This window comes from Mizuhopecten yessoensis, unplaced genomic scaffold, assembly GCF_002113885.1.
Source record: "Mizuhopecten yessoensis strain PY_sf001 unplaced genomic scaffold, ASM211388v2 scaffold9987, whole genome shotgun sequence".
NCBI classification, from domain to species: domain Eukaryota; kingdom Metazoa; phylum Mollusca; class Bivalvia; order Pectinida; family Pectinidae; genus Mizuhopecten; species Mizuhopecten yessoensis.
The window spans coordinates 1,764,487-1,783,001 of NW_018408322.1; the positions used below are offsets into that span (position 1 = coordinate 1,764,487).

The following is an 18,515-nucleotide window of genomic DNA, read 5'->3' on the forward strand; positions in this document are numbered from 1 at the left end:
GGGGGGGGACGTAGATAGGATAACTGTTTCGAGGACAATATTTGCGTTTATCACTTACTTATAATTAAGCTAGTGCAGTGTGTTCTGTTCCTTCCTGTGTTTGTAATGGTAAAGATAATATAATTTAACACTCAAAACAAAGTAATTTATTTAACAACAGATCACGTTGTATTATAGGACCTAACAGGTGGTTGAGTATATGCATGTTGGGGTTACCTACGGTGCCACGGCGATTTTTGTAAGACCAGCATTTTAGTATTTACGTTTTTTGCTGGTGTTTCTTTTTATAAATCTTAAGCACAGACGGCATCGCTTTTCATAAAGTCATGTCGATATCAGATTTTAAAACTGAAACAAAAGCTGCATATACATGGATACAAATATTTGATTTTCGGAAACCAAGATATATAGACATACTACAATGAACTATCTATTCTCGTATACAATTGTGGCAATAAAGTATATGTAAAAGTGTTGTTACTCAGAAAGACGTTGTGTGAATTCAATGTACGTGAATGTGTTATCTGATGGATTATTTATGGACATGCATTTTAATGAAAATTGTATTCGTTGTAAGAAGATAAGTATCATAACGTATCATATAAGATGTCGTACTGTATACCGGGACATTTTGGCTGTAGTTCAATTTTCGCCTTTTTTGCCCTCTCTAATGAGGGCGAATTAAACATAAGTAAACAACACAATATAAATAGCAGTTAAATGTAAAGGGCAAAATGAAAACTTGGCGAATATGGATTTGTTCAGCAAAGGGCGAAGGGTTTGACTAGGCAAAAATGCCCCGGTATAGAAATTTTATTTTAAAACCATAGTTTGGGAATTATGTAATAGTTAATTTTGTTTTGAAGCTTGGTCGTGGGTTACGAAACATTTTTAAAATTTCCTTTAGTTATTTTATTTAGTGCTTTAAATTCAAATGCTTTTGAGATATCCAATACGAAGTTTGATTAGATATCAAAAGGTCAGAATAAATGTCTTCAGAAATATATACAATGATTTTTTTTTTCAGGATCAGTTTAGTTGATAAATTGATTTGTTTAATTTTTAATACAACGTAAAAAAATGTGAATAAAATGTGCCATACTCATATGTTAACGACTTAATCGTCAATCCTCACTCTCAACGTTGATATAATACAGATAAATACACACATTCTAAACAATATTTTATTAAGCGGTTATTCTTTAAATCAAACAACTCTGTAAGGAAGGTTAGAAATGTAAAGAACTGTTTTGGTATTACCTGGAAATATCATTTCAATGACTTTCTTTTGTTTTATGCGACTCGTTTTTACCACCATCTTTTTTGAAAAATAGTATCACTTCAAGTGCGATGGAAGGAAGATCTGACCGTCTAGTTGCCAGAAAGCCAAATAAAATAAATATTTAATGCAGGTACAGGTCTATGGACAATTTGTCAATTCAGTAGTACCTCAGATCTAATATATATATCGAATCATATGTAAAAAATAATCAGCAAACACATATAAAACGCTAAATATCAGATAATTTATTCTTTAAATATTATTGCATGTAAAGCGTACCAAAATAAAGAAGATCAATAATGTCGAGGAGGTTAGAGGAAGATAAAGAGTCTACCAGAAAAGGAGAAATGCAGGTACAGGTCTATGGACAATTTGTCCATTCAGTGGTACCTCAGATCTAATATATATGTCGAATCATATGTAAAAATAATCAGCAAACACATATAAAACGCTAAATATCAGATAATTTATTCTTTAAATATTATTGCATGTACCACAATAAAAAAGAACAATAAGGTCGGGGAGGTTAGAGGAAGATAAAGAGTCGACCAGAAAAGGAAACAGCATTCTTCCGAAAAAGATGTAAACAATTCTTCCGCAAAATGGCATTTTTCATCTGTTGAGACTAATCGAGATTACAAAGTGTCAGACAAATGAATGGCTGTGACTTATTCGTGCCGAAACATATGTAAATAAAGAGCAAATGTTTTTTAAAAAAAGGAAACAATTTATAATCATTGATTCTAAAGACTGATACTGTATTTATTGTTGACTATAATACATTATTTCCACTTTTGTACACTGTATAAGTCATTGTAAGTCACATGACAGTTTGACATGTATGAAATATTGTTTTGATCTTGATTCGATGTTTTTTAAATTGTAACATTTATTAATTTTATTTGTTTCACCTGCATGTTTACATTATGCATTACAATTGCACCTACCACATTAACAAAATCTACCCCTGTGGGTATGGTTATATGCTTTATAATGCTATTAAAACGGCTAGCACAGTGTTTTATTTTTTTTATCTATTATTTAAAACGGAAACTGCGAATAATATTTCTCTGACAACTCCACAACTATCCTTTAACATCAAGGGTAGATATACATACATTATTCGAGATAAACAAAAGAAATGCGCATGCAACTTTAGGTTGTTCTTAGGTAGTATATTAAATCAAAACCATTAACTTCGGGCATAGGTTTCTGAGCCCTTGAGTATAAACTGACATTCATTACTCCTATCGTAGAATATTGTTGAATTTACCGAAGACTGTGATATACATGTAAACAATATACAAACGACAAACATTTGTCAACGAGTTTTACCTACCGAGAATGGCCGTTGCGATGAGTGAGCTTCAGTGTTCAAAGAATGACAACTCGAATACACTCACCTATCCACAGTGACCTATTACAGCCAAACGTTTACCTCGTTATGTTATATATTCTTTTTAAATGAAATTACTGTCATTTTATTAAATCTTAAATGTGTTGGTGTTTCATTACTTTAGTTGCTAGCCAATTGAAATCACTATTAGTCCGTCCTTAAATAATTCTTGTTATCGCTCTTTTTTTTTAAGTTTTTCTTTAAGCTTTGCACGGGAATACCTCTCTTTCGACTTGAATGTAGATCGTTCGCCATTCAGTGAGGTAGCACTACAAAGACAGATCCGTGCTATCACAAGGAGGTAACCGACATCAACATACACACACGCACACGTACAGTTCACACATGGAAGCACGACCTTAAATGACATGTGCTGTTGATAGGATGTGAAACAAAATAGTGGTGACAAAGCTCAGGTTATCAGGCTCAGTGAGCTATCATCTTACCCTGACCCCCCTCCCATCAAAATCCAACGTCGTGACTCGAGGATTCGAACACTGGAAACCCAAGCCCCTGGACAGCGACGTTACATTCAACCAAGTGCTCATGCACGTGATAAACCAGTACCCCTCCTTCAAACATCCAACTCATTTACCTCCTTACCTCAGGAATGATGGTTCAGAAGAAACTTCATATCCTCCGGCAGTTTCCTAGTGACTTATTTTGTATATATATATATTCTTAATGTATTCCGTATTACATATATATTATATATATAATAACCACCTAATGATATCATTCCATCTTTGTTAAGTTTTACTCACTATTAATATCACTATCTTTTCCTTGTATGCAAATTATAATTATTCATGACGATAACCTGGATAATACACAATATAAGTACATTTACATAAACTTGGTAGCCATGTATTGACACTTTAACTGAAATTTTGTGTGAAAATAGATAATCAAACCCAACAACCTTATTGTCGAACTGCCATGTCTATAAATGCAGCAAGGAGCATGTACATGTGTGCACCGTGTGCTTAAAAGTGCATTCAGTTATTAAAATTATAACAAAATTCTATCTGATATGTGGAAAACTATAATGTTAGGTATACATGTATACTGTATACTGTTTTGGATACATTCTTATTAAACTTATGTCCTAGTTACAGGCAATGTTTACATGTATTATTCTAACCGACTCATGTGTATGTCATCCTGATGCTGTCAAGTCATTCACATTGTGTAACTTGACTTTAGTATAAATTATTATTTACACAATTGATGCATTCTAACTGGAGATGTACTTGTATTTATAGCAGAATCGTGTATGTATATGTACTCATACACCGCGTATGTATAACTTATACCATGTGCATCAATTAATTACGTGGCTATATTTATCTATAGAACATAATAAATGTATTGGCACTTGGAATACATGCATATGTGTATTTACATATACTACCAATATAATAAAATGTACAATATAATGTATACATAGTATATCCCTTGAAAAACGAACAAATTCATCAGCCATAAATTACTCATCTCAATCTTTTATTAACAAATATTTGTACATTGTATGTCTTCGTTGATGACCTAGATCAATCTATATATATACTACGACCGATACATTTATTTTCACTGCATCATTGTCCAAAAACTGCAATAATGTCACATTACACTATAAACTTGAATTAATGTTTACAACCCATGTGTGACCTACATGTATACAGTTGCCCCCGGCAATGTATTTATAGCAACACACATTAATAATGTATATATATCTTGCTTCAAATTATTCATGAAAAGGTAATGCTGTGTGGTTATTCCGAAACTTACCTATGCATATCTATCGTAAAATCTTATCTTGTGAATAATATAATCCCCAATTCAGTTTGTATATATATCCATTTATCACTACGTGTATAGTCACGTCGTCTCTCATGTGCATGACTCATTGGGTTTCAATTATAAAGACTTTCCATTTCTCCCAGTAAACCCACCTGCGAATTTTATTACTGTGTTTAAAGCCCCAAATATCTCATGTCTGTCATAATCGACAAGTATAACTAAATAAAGGCAACCTGATTCACAGGGACCTGATTGACTTGCACATTTTTGTCAACTATTTTAAAAAATACAATAATCTGCAGCTTTTTTCCTATCGGACGAAACACAAACTTATATTACATATTTGATATCCTCTGTTTGAAACGGGGTAGTAGATTTATTGGCTGTATCCTTTTATTTCATTTTTTTCAAGTAATCGGTGAGTATGTTTACCAGGCGCGTGTGCTCACTATTTATATCTAAATTTTCAAGTCCCTGTGTGTTCAAGCGTCCCAGGCACCTATAGATAGATTGTGATGAGTCACATCCGTTTCCTGCTTTGTAAACCATGTGTTTTGATGAAAACTGTGTGTGTGTGTGTGTAGTTATTGTGTTGTGCTTGTCCCATATTTATTATACAGCCATGCTCAACTGGAATCGATGTATTGCGTTAAGAAAACTATTCAGCAGCTGGAAGATCAACAGAACCTACCAAGTCATCATCTTATTAATCGACAATGGGTAATTTCAAGGTAAAATTGGTATGGTCTAAATCTGATCTCTGGCTGTTTTTTAGGTTATTCAAAGCGCATTTTCTAAATCTACATCTTGGCTCTCACTTCATTAGTATAATACCTGATAACAGATCTGTATATTTTGATAACATATGTTTTCTTCTGACTTCACATTTTGTTGTGCTAACTTTGTGTTGTGATATTGAAAGTAATCCGGGGCCAGTACAAAATATAAACTTGGTTCATTTGAATGTAAGATCTCTCAGAAACAAGACAGCCTTGGTAGAAGCAGAATTTGAGGATAATGATATAGTCTGTATAACTGAATCTCATTTAAACCCTTCAATATCTAACCTTGACATTCAGATGTACTCCTTCAATTCCAATCCTCATAGAAAAGATAGAACTACTGGTCCGGGGGGTGGGGTTATAGTTTATCACAAAGATACTATTGTTATGAATAGGCGAATGGACCTAGAAAAGGATGATGTTGAACTTATATGGTTAGAAGTATTAGTTAATAATCATATATTTCTTCTTGGATGTTTATACAGACCAGAAAGTAATGTTGAATACTGGAATAAATTAGATAATACGTTGACCAGAGCTACAGATACTTCACTGGATGTGGTACTGACAGGTGATATCAATATTGATATGTTAAATCATCCGTTGAATGATCACTTATCAAGACTCCTTATCAAACATAATTTACTTAGTCTTATTAATGAACCCACAAGAATAACACCTGACAGTGCCACATCCATTGATATTATCTTTACTAATAACCAAAACATAGTTAAAAATACTCATGTATCTCCACCATTTTGCAGTGATCACTCCTCAGTACATGCTTCAATTTCTTATTCTGTATTTAAAAAAGTAAGCTATAAAAAAACTATTTTAAAATATGATGAAGCAGACTTTGATAGAATGAACAATGTCTTATTTGATATTGATTGGTTGAATTTGTCTTCAGATCAGGATTCTAATACTTATAATAGCACTATAGTCAATGCAATCACGGAGCAGGTCAATAGATTCATTCCTACAAAAGTAATAACTGTGCGCCCAAATGATAAACCATGGATGAATAATACAATTAGATTGAAAATGAGACAACGAAATAGAATTCACCGAAAAGCTAAACTAACAAATAATCCCCATTATTGGGAACAATTTAGAACCTTACGAAATGAAACTATTGACCTTATCCGTGAGGCAAAAGCAAACTTTATAAAAAATCTTGAAAAGTCACTAAATGAAAATGTGGTTACTCCAGACAAATGGTGGAAGATAGCTAAATCTATTACCAATTTTTCTAATAAGTCATCTTCTATTCCACCACTTGAATCCAACGGCCAAATAATCCATCATCCAACTGAAAAAGCAGAGCTTCTTAACAATCACTTCACTAATATTTCTACATCAACACCTGACCTTGAATTACCCCAAACAGCACAACCCAATGCCCCCTATTCACTATCAAACATTCATATCACTGAACAAGATGTTTCCGATCAAATTAATATACTCAACACTAATAAACCCCCAGGCTCTGATGGTGTTATTCCTAAAATTGTGAAAAAGCTTCATGCTTCTCTTAAATTACCTCTTATGTTATTATTCAATAAGACACTAGAGTCTGGTATAATACCTTTTAGTTGGAAACAAACAAATGTTAATGCTATTTATAAAGGAAATGGCTCATCTAATGATGTGTATAATTACCGACCAATTTCAATTACATCATGCTTCAGTAAAATAATGGAAAAAAATGTTTTTAAATATCTATACAAGTTTTTGATTGAGAATGATATTATTACTAAGCATCAGTCTGGCTTTATACCTGGTGATTCTACTGTCAATCAGCTTTTGTTTATTTATAATGAAATTGCAAGCAATATGGATAAAAGAAAGGAGCTTAGATTTGTTTTTTTGTGATATCAGTAAAGCCTTTGACAGAGTATGGCACAAAGGTCTTTTATTTAAATTGAAATAATATGGTATAAATGGAAATCTACTTTTGTGGTTTGAAAATTATCTGTGTAACAGAATGCAAAGAGTAAATACTGAAGGTTATTTTTCACAATTTAAGAATGTAAATGCAGGGGTACCTCAAGGATCTGTCCTCGGACCACTATTATTTCTTCTCTATATCAATGATATCACTACTAATGTTTCCACCAATATCAAACTTTTTGCTGATGACACTTCTCTGTATGTAATTATAGATGATAACCCAGCACAGGCCGCACAATCTCTCAACACTGATCTTACTAACATAGGTGAATGGGCAACAACTTGGGACATTAAATTCAATCCAAGTAAAACAAAATCACTCATATTTTCTAGAAAACAAGACACCCATCACATCCCACTATTTTTCCAAAATAGCCAAATCATAGACACATCATCACATCAACACTTAGGACTTACACTTCAAGATGATGCAACATGGAAACAGCACATACAGAATATATACAAAAAAGCTTACAATAGACTTAATATTCTTCGCCATGTCAAAACTAAAGTCAATAGAAAATCTTTAATTAAAATATATATGGGATTTATTAGGCCAATTTTGGAATATGCAGATATTATTTGGGATAATTGTACACAACAGGCAAAAGATATTCTTGAATCTGTACAATTAGAAGCAGCTAGGATAATAACAGGTCTTCGTTCTGGGGTATCACATGACAAACTATACAATGAACTAGGTTGGGAAACACTATCTGTAAGACGAAATAAACACAAACATGTAATGATGTACAAAATTATGCATTGGCAGACACCTCAATACTTACAAAATGTTTTAAATCCCTTTATTAATAATCAAAATGATAACCCCTACCCTCTCAGACAAACTAGGCTTTTCAACCCACCTTTATGTAGAACTAATAACTATTTTGACAGTTTTTTCCCTCAAATGTGCCGCACAATTAACATTGCAAATTCTGATCTTCTTAATTCTCCCTCTCCTGCAGCATTAAAAAAATATTTGAATAAAGATATTATTTCTGATAGTGAATCTGTTTCAATTTTCAAAACAGAAGGTAACCGAAGAGCAAGTATTATTCTATGTCGACTTCGAAACTCTTGCAGTAATTTAAATTATGATTTACACCATGACCATCTTACTAATAGTCCTGCTTGTACCTGCTCTGCTGAACATGAAACAGTATCTCATTACTTTTTGGAATGTCCTATTTTTAATAATCAAAGAACAACTTTGTTCACTTCTCTTAATAGTTATGGAAACCACAACCACATTGATAAAAACATTCTTCTCCAGGGCTGTCCTGATTGTGATGGGCTTACAAATAGAAGAATACTTGATGATGTGCATATTTTTATTGGAAAATCCCGTCGTTTTAATTTTTATATGACTTAAAGCCATGATGGTATACAAAAATATACTATATATTCTATATTTCATCCAGGAGATTCTAGTTGAGCATGACTACTGTCTATTGCGTGTACTTATCATGACATTGTAAATAATTACACTTTATATGTATTAAATGAATTTATTATTTTTAATTGTAACAGTTGTTGGTAGCAGTGACCTGTGCAATATATGCACATGGACTTTTGGTCTAAGCCTGCCAATATCTGTCTATGATAGTGTATATATATGCTGAAATAAATGTATTTGTACATGTACTTGCATGTGTGTGTAAGTGTGTGTGTGAGATGTTTCCTTCATGAATTACTTCCCCTTAGCCTTGTGTTATTATGAATTATTTTGTGTTATTTTTTTCATTTGCAACACGTCTAAAATATTATGTCTCCTTGTTTATTCAACTTTGGCCATTTGACGGAGATAATTTATATAGGCTTTGCCTGTTATTCAATCCAATTGATTATGACATCTTGTCAATAAAATTTGATGAAATGAAAAACAAAATAGAACCAAACCAAACTTAAAAAAAACCACTCCTACTTCTTGCGAAGACAAGCCTCAATGTGTAGCATGTCACGAGCTACATGTATTTACAGTAAAAATCGTTAAGATTATAATGACGTTCAACCAACACCAGACAGTTTCCAAGAGTAATATAGCAAGTATTAAATCTCAATTATTTACAAACTGAAAGTGTTGGTCTGTTCCTAGAGATGTAATTACCAATAAAGACTTCAATTGAAATTAAAATTTGTCTTTTACAATTTTGATTATTCATGTAATTTCATTACAAATATTTGATTAACCTTTTTTTGGCCGAAAATTACCTCTTCTGTGCCGTGACAAATTCAATACTAATAACAATTAATAGCACAGCACTGTGTTGTATCTTTGAGCAATAAACTTTACTCCGCTTGTTCCAGTCTACTCAGCAGTAAATGATTGCAAAGGTCCTATAACCACGGATAATAATTTGTGAACCGCTTTGAGACGACCTACGAGCTAGATTGTGATAAAGCGATATATAAGAACGTAGAGTTTTTATTATTACTATTATTTGTCTACGTTTGTTATGGTTCCGAATCTACCTGCGGTAATATGATAGTGTACACAAGGCCAGATTTAATGATACCTGCAGTTGATAAAGCCATTTTATTATACGAGTTCAACAAAGCGCCTAGCTGGTAACGGTGAAATATTCCATTCATACTGTGTCGGGCTTTTGGTTGATTGATAGTATTTTAATTATACGTACAAGCCATAGCTTGAAGGGCACTAGGTAAACTACCATGTGTGTCTAATGGTGTTGTATTACAGAAATGTCTATATTCATATTCTTTATTAACTTTAAGCTTTCCAGCTCATCAGTGTACATGTAGCAATATAAATACAGTGGCAGACACTGCAAAACGCAGTGGAGAATGGACAAAAGATTTGACACATTTAAATGTCATTATATCATAGTCTTCCTCAATTTAGTGGCATCATAAATATATTTGCTAAACCTAGTTAGTTCTTTTACATTTGTTGAGCACAGTAATTGTACTAACTTAAGAACAGATGGTTTTCTCCAGTAATACATTTTTAAACACTTTGATCTGAGCTCTTATAAGCAAAAAATGATATTCGTCCTCTATATCTACAGAATTACATATTTTACAATAGCGTTCATTCCTTACAATATTTCTATATCGTCCTGTTTCAATATGCAACGTATGTGCAGACAAACGTATCTTTGTAAGTGCAATTCTATGTTTCTTGGGTATATATTTACATAGATAATGTTCTAATGATAGAGTATTTACTAAATGTCTATACAAGTGACATTTTGGTGAATTCTCTAACATTTCAGAAAGTTCTTGTCTAACATGATCAAAAATTCGTTGTTTAATAAGTGGTAAAACCTCAGATATATTACGAAAATTTTGATTTAACCACACATCACCAAACCCGAGTGAAAAAAGTCTATCCTTCACAAAGGACAACCAACTAAAAACATTATTACGCTTGGGCATTTTCAATAATTCATCATAGGCAGTTTCAAGATACAGTTCTTGGCATTCAATAACTTGAACCAATATTTAATCATATTATAAAGCCGGGTATATATAAAAGGGAATCGACCCAGTTCAAAATAAATCATAACATTACAAGTGGACTTTTTAACACATAAAATCCTTTTACAGAATTCTAAATGGACATTCTCGACATCATTACCTTTGCATGCACCCCAAACTTCAGATGCATAGCACAGTATACTATTCACGTATGTATCAAATAACTTTACCAACGTATGACAGTTTAGATTCATATTTTTACATTTAGCATAGAATGCAAATATAGCCGTTCGCCCTGTATAAAACATTCCACACATGTGTACTTCATACAAATAATGTCCCGGTATAAAGCAGGCTGTGACTTATACATGAGATTGTATCTGCTTGGTCTACTGTAACCTGGTGTCTCGGCAATTTCCTACCTGTTCAATCGGAGTTAGCGACACAACAGACACTAAACGCCTTATGTCATTCATTTGAATGTAATCGATACCCCTTTACTCCACTTGACCATAGCAATTTTGGTGATGAGAAAGTCGTTCAGTATTTGTATTAACAATTTTACCGTAGTGACCTTCCTTTGAACAAACTGGATAGTCCAGTATCCTAGTATGATAATGGCTAAATATAATTAACTTTGAAGAAAATTTGCATTGCCGACGTGCCGTACAACAAAACAAAAACAAAACAAAGAAACGCGCAAGTGTCATTTATTTCGGGGGTGATTTTGAACCTTACACCGGTATTGGTCTTTATTCATACCGTAGCGTGATATCGATGTACGGCGTGTTTACTACAGCTCAATGCAATCGGTTTCATGAAAGTGGATGTCAGCGAGGAAAACACAACACATTACAAGAGAGTGATCAATGTTATAAGGTAGGTGAACGTTTTAACATTGAATATATCATGTAGTTGATTTGGTTATTAAAGTTCACCAGGCCCTCTGAATCACGACGTGATTGCTGTATATTTCAACGCAATGATAATTCCTATGTCAAGACCAAAGACCATCTTCATTGTGATATGTCATTTGCATATATATTGAACATGATCATTAGCTACTAAAATGAACTTGAGAATGTCCAGGGTGACTTTAAATCATACATCGGTATTGATCATACAGTCTGTTAGGTGCTATTTAAGGCTGATGTCTTTATAAAAAATAATTTACTGACATTTAAACATGTCGGTCTCTTTTATCAACAATCCATATGATACAAAATTACGCCTCGGCTAAATGCAATCAATATACCTAGTTCGTGCAGAGCTTAATTTCTTTTTTACTTGCTGCTAAGGCCCATTACGGACTACAGTTTCGATGGCTTGGTTTGGTTTGATTTTGTTTGTCGTCCTATAAACAGCCCAGGTCATGCATCATTTAAGGATGTGCATCCATGCATGTGGTGTGTGCGTGTAGGTATGTATGTGTGCTGGAGGCATGGTATTGTTGTTACCAATCAAAACTACATTTTAAATGGTAAAATGTCCGGTAAGGTGAAACCTAAGCCCATATAAGTAGATTTATAAATGTAATGTATCGACAGAGTCTTTTTGTTACATATAGTATTGTTATACATGATCTTGACATGTTATACACAAAACAGCACTTCTTTCTTTAATGTTAATTACATGTACAGTTTTTCTGCAACAACATTGATTGATACAATTATACTGGTGGTATGCAATGTGTTATAACATATGCATATACCCTGTTATATTGCATTGATCTATTAACTTACCGGCTTTGACACCCCTACAGGTCGGGGATCGAGAAAATACACCTGCTGTTACCCACTGCGTGTATCGTAAGATCGACTAATGTTGAAACATCCAGCAGAATTTGTGATTTGCTTTTGGACACAGAAGCAACCAAAATAGATGTGTTGCACCGATTGCAATATTGGGGATCTTTATATTCCTCTTTTGTCTTAACTACCTTTTATTTTCTTGCGCCTTGCTTGGCAATACGTCACGTTTGGCTTTAATGCCACCCGTAATAATGTGACCGGGCGGAATGTTGTGCTTGGTGCTTTGACATCGTATTTAGCTGAACTTATCTGTAAATAGAACCTTTAGCAATTAAAACCAAACCTTACCGGCGTTGACGGCATGGATCTGAAAGCATTGATCTGTCATGAATACGCAGCCATTCATTTCATTTGTGGGTTCCTGGTACGATTTTTATTGAGCAAAAAACGAACTTTATTATCATATACCTTTTCAGTCGTTTTGTTGACACAGGACATGACAGCACAGGAACAGGCACACTCATTCAAAACCGCTGATGTCGGACATTGTTTACACAATGAGACGATAAACACATTTGTTAACACTTGTATAGAATCAGTAAATAAATGTATCTTATTTTCTGTATAAAGTTAACACGATTCATCTTCGTCGTGATACTTGTGTCTGTATTTCTTAATATTATTGTTATAGTTGATATACGCCCTCATCGAACACTCCTATAAATGTGTAATCGAACGCACCTGTAATGTGTGTATGTGTAATACGTCATATATTATGTGAACGCTGACTGCACTCCTGAATACACAAGATCCCCACAGACGTACATTAAATTAATCTCTATAATAAGATATGACATATTTCATAAACAATTCGTTTGCTATTGATATATTTTGACATCTTTTACACATTTGAACCCTTTGTTTCTGGCTTTCATGTATTCATATTTTGTGAATGTCTATTTTTTGAAATTGCTGTTTGGCCCTTAATGACTCAAATTGTCGATGGGCCGTAAACAATACAATAACAATAACGCCCTAGACAATTGGGGGGGGGGGGGGGGGGGGGGGGGGGGGGAGGGATGTACGACACCAATGGAAATCGGTGCATTTTGGTTCAACAGTGCATTATTGTATGAATACATTTCTGAAATGGACAATGACATTTCATTAGAGTTTTGATTGTAACATTTATATCTTCGTTGTATCGACGATGATACATATGTAGCTAATAATTAGCACCCTCCTTTTACTTTAATACCTCATTATATGTGAGAAAATAGCAAGTAGGTTTTAAGTTTGATTTCGCATGTTCCTATTACTTTACCAGATATACTTTTAAAATAATAATTCGAGGTTTTTATATACCACTTGATGTCAACCTAGTTCGTAGATCGTCTCAGGGCATTTAATGTTGTCCTGGCGATAGAGACAGACGCTGTGAAGATATTTCCTTACTCGCTACCGGATTCTTATTTATTGAAACACGATGACCCGCTTCAAAGCACAGCATATTATGTGCCATTAACAATAAAATTAACACTCGTTATATGATTGTTTTGACCTTCAACTAACACGAGAGAAATTTTGTTATCCATATACAGTATCACGCGTCTTTAATTCCTTCTTTCAGAACAAAATCAAGGGTAGTGGAGTGACACAGTGGATAGCACATTCGACTCTTACTAAGACGGCTGGTGTTTGATTCCTCGGTTGGACTTGAAAAGTTATGGGTTCACCTGCCCTATCATATCAAAGTGTTTTTTTTTCCATATTTCTTAACTTTATCATTTATCTGATTATTATCTGAACCTAAAATCATTCTCTATTTCAGTTAAGGCAAGATCCCATTGAGTGACAATTTGATCGTTTCATAAAGGGTTGAATTAAGCTGATATGCTGCAAAGACGGCTATTCAGCCGTTGTTGTTCTGGTAAGTACAAAAACGTTCAAAAGTTTCATGATATAGTTTTTTTTACTTGTTACATGTGCTATTTCAGACTACCTGTATTTTTCATTGATTCAAGTTATGCGAATTCATTCGAAGGTAGATTAATAGCATAGAGAGGAGGTTGTCCTCTCGCGACTGCGCATAGGCAATACATACATCACGCATAGTTACATTTTACAAAAAGAAGAGCAACCTTATTGTCATGCATAGGACAACCATTTGCAGTCAAACTTTTTATGAGTGAATGCGCTTATTACAAACAAAAACAAAACAGATTATAAAATGTATCGTGTATAAAAAGTGTATTTGATTCAGTTTCTGTTCAATCAATATGATATTATTTACACTCAATAGATAACGGCCCTGTTAATGAAGTTTTTTCACACCTATTAAACCCTGTTATTTCTAGTTTGATGTATTCATTTTTGTGAATGCCTATTTTAATGTGTTGTTTGGCCCTAAATGACTCGCATGAAACAATACAAAAACAAAACAAACTTTAGCACTTTACTCTTTTTGTAGGAAGAAACAACATGGCTTGCTCATACGGGAGAGTGTACGTAACTATATGTGTTATCGCAGTGGTCTTCGTATTCCTGGTCGGAAAATATCAAAATGAGCTGTCCAATATCTCTTCAGTCAGAATGGACAACCTTTATAGCAAGTATGGAGTAACCATTGAAGACAATGTCGAGGAATGCGAGAGCAAATCGGTACGCAATTGTTATTTTCCACGTTATATTGCTGTAACAACATGATATGAGTTAATTATCACTTTATAACAGGTTGCACTGTTCTTCACGATTCTTAAACATTGATTTTGATGTTACAGTGCAAACATGATAATGTCGTTCAAAATTTAATATCTTTTACTCATTGAACACATCTTTTCAATGCTAATAATTAATACATGAATGTATATCGTTTTTGCATTAAAAGACCAGAAAAATACACCTCCTTAAAGTAGACACTGACTTTTTTAAAGATTATCAATTCATTCATGTTGATCAATTCCTTCATTTGATGGCAGGCCGTTCGAAAAATAGGCCTTCCATATCCCACTACATGTCATAAAAGGCGATAGTGAGGTCCCTACAGAATCTGAGGCTTTCTTCAGGGGACATTGAAGAAACCACACTTGGTCTGCTGTCCCAATGGCCACATTTCGTATAATCGAAATGTCTGGGTCATACCAGTGTCCTTAAATATATCCTGCTTAACGTTCAGCACTTAGGGTAATGGCAAAAACTGGATAAGTCGTAGTTAATATATAATGACTTGGTGGAATACTGTGTCCTGCACACACACACACGCATACATTATACACACGGAGTAACGTCCTGTAATCACTTTAGCTGTCAATAGGACGTTTAACAAAATAAAGCCAAACCAAACATGGTGCCTTCGTAATGGTGTTTCAGTGAGTTAGCACTATGAAGTCGACATCAGATCCGCACGATTACACTGTATCACAAGGAGGGAAATACACCAACATGCCACTGGATCCCTTCGTAATGGTGTTTCAGTGAGTTAGCACTATAAAGTCGACATCAGATCCGCACGATTACACTGTATCACAAGGAAGCAAATACACCAACATACCACATCCAGTATACACACATGCAAACTGTTAATAGAACCTTAAACAAAGAAATACAACTCATCACAACTACATTTCTCTTCACGATGAGAAACATGCAGTTAACGATACACAACGCCAGAAAATCAAATATCGTTCTACCCAGGGATACTTTCTTTGGAACCCTTTCTTAAAATCCTTTGTTATTGATTGTATGTTTTTCAGAAACAACTTCCTCCTGATGACAAAGTTAAAACGATGACTATTGCTGGTCTAGCTTCAATGTACCACAGGTAAAGACGATGAGTTAGACGGGTTTCCTGTTTGTTAACATGTACAAGGTTTATGTGATATATGTAGTAATATGGAATATAATTACCGACAAAGTTATCATAAATGCCTTGTTCGAGCTGCGTTGTCCTATGTCCATACTATTATAATACTCACTGGCCATAGCCCTTTTGGAATATCAGGAAAGTAAATACCTGATTTAAAGAATACCCCATTTTAGCCAGTTTCAAAACTCTAAAATAACCGTACGATTTCTTTATATTTGTCCTGTGTTGTTTACAGATATCTGAACAACATACAGATCCTGTGTCCACACAAGCCAATGTATGGCGGCGTAGTCAGTGGATGGCAGTTCTGCAGAATGCTGAATTCTTGGGGAGCCGTTTATTTCATTAGGTAACACCGGTACACCCCTTTCTATGAAAACCCTATATGAACCTATACGAAATCAAAGTTTTATTTTCTGGCAAACAATGCATCAATGTGTCACAATGTTAAAAGACCGACTGGTACTATTTAAAACTTTGACTGATTCTTGGTTATCGAGCTGCACTTCGTTGTACGTGCACGTTTAATACGTACTCTGTAGATAAATTAAAACTACATTGTATTATGTACCACATATTTCCAAACTGAGAAATCTTTTCAAAAATGTTCCTACTACAGAACCAATACGATTGATTCCATGTCCTTAAAGTATATGTAATGCCACTTGTAATCTCCCATTTTACAATTATACAGTTATGTCATAGTCAAAATAATTCTAGGAGGGACGTTTTCCCCGGCTGATTATGGAGATGAATCTTCTGCATCTATTGATTTCAAATATATTGCTTAATCACTAGTGGTTCATCCAATCCCGTGTACCAGAAAATAGAATGATTATGTTACTTGAAAAAAGAAAGAATCATGGCGTTGTTCTGCACTTTAGAATATTTGTCAATAAAAGTGCTGTCTGTTAAAAGTTATCGCCCATGCAGACACATTAAATTACGCGCGATACAAATATTCGTTTACAAACCTTGACCATAACTATAAACAGAATGTAATTCAAAAGGTAAATTGCATATTTATATTTAACCTTCATTTTGAGACTTGATGTATAGATTTCTTTTTTTAATATAATTTCTATTTTCAATAAATTGGACAGTCAGCAGCGGATTTCATTTAGCTATCTTATATGATAATTATATCAAAATTATGGTGTCATTATAATCATCATTCAAGATTCATGATTTCATAACTCACATGAGACATCTCTAGGCTTATATCTTTACAATGCAATACACATTTTCGGTTAACAAACTGCATGTTGAATTATTTATGAATTTGTCTATTAAAGATGAACTATTTATTTCTAGTCAGGATATCCATAGGGAGGTATCTGAGAATTTTCTGAATGAATTGTCCTTTGAAATCCATATCGACACCGGCTTCATACCAAGCAGGTATTTTCGGTAAAAATTAATATCGTGTTGAAAAACAATTGTGCTTAAATGATTATTTGTTTTTAAATAAAAAAAAAGAAATTACATTTTCATTTTATCTACAATTAAACTTTGTTTATTGTATTGACTGTTCTTTACATTATGTACGAGCCAAATATGTATTTGATTCTGTGAAATGGATATATAGATTCACTCTTTGAATAAGCTAATTTATTCGCATCTATTCGAAATCTAGTATAATTTTCCCTTGATGATCTTACTTGATATTTCCTTGCATAAGTCAACTGTATTCTTTTTGTTTTGTTTTGTCAAATAAGTAAAACTATACATTTTATGTGTACTGTTCTATGTAAACGCTGGTGCCTGATTAAATACCACTTAATCAAATATGTGCTTTTTTAACTCAGATATACAAATTGTTCAGATGTATCGAAACAGTTTGTACTACAACAGTACTGGGAGGTTGCAGACATGACAATGTCCATTTTAGTGAAACATTATACGATTCTCAATCTAAAGTGATTACTGGTATAATGTAAACGTCATTATTACCGATCTTAAGGTTGTATATATAACTTCATCGACATTAACTATTTCCCTAAAGCGCGATCATGAAGACCATGCATGGAGATGACCAACCCTCGGATACACAGACGCTGTTTCGTGTGTTATTGAAGGTAAAAATAGATCATATATGTAATTACCTACTTATTCACATCCCAACAGTATTTGAAAGTGTTTGCGTCCCTCGACTTGACAGTACCCATCGAAACAGCGCTGACCCCCCTGGGATCTTAACTTATTACAGAGCTAACTATTGTACCCTCCCCCCCCCCCC

The 18,515-nt window shown here is 33.8% G+C and overlaps 1 protein-coding gene across 3 annotated transcripts in view; it reads left to right on the forward strand.

Moving 5' to 3' along the window:
- The first annotated feature begins 11,266 nt into the window (after positions 1–11,266).
- Positions 11,267–18,515, forward strand: part of LOC110459258 — a 22,631-nt gene continuing 15,382 nt past the window's right edge. Inside the window, exons 1-7 of one of the 3 annotated variants that reach the window (XM_021511429.1) lie at positions 11,267–11,539; positions 14,243–14,341; positions 14,882–15,072; positions 16,164–16,231; positions 16,512–16,625; positions 17,591–17,686; positions 18,282–18,354. In XM_021511429.1, the coding sequence (XP_021367104.1) occupies positions 14,305–14,341; positions 14,882–15,072; positions 16,164–16,231; positions 16,512–16,625; positions 17,591–17,686; positions 18,282–18,354 (579 nt within the window). In that variant the 5' untranslated portion in view covers positions 11,267–11,539; positions 14,243–14,304. The other 2 variants (XM_021511431.1, XM_021511430.1) reach the window with 2 other exon arrangements.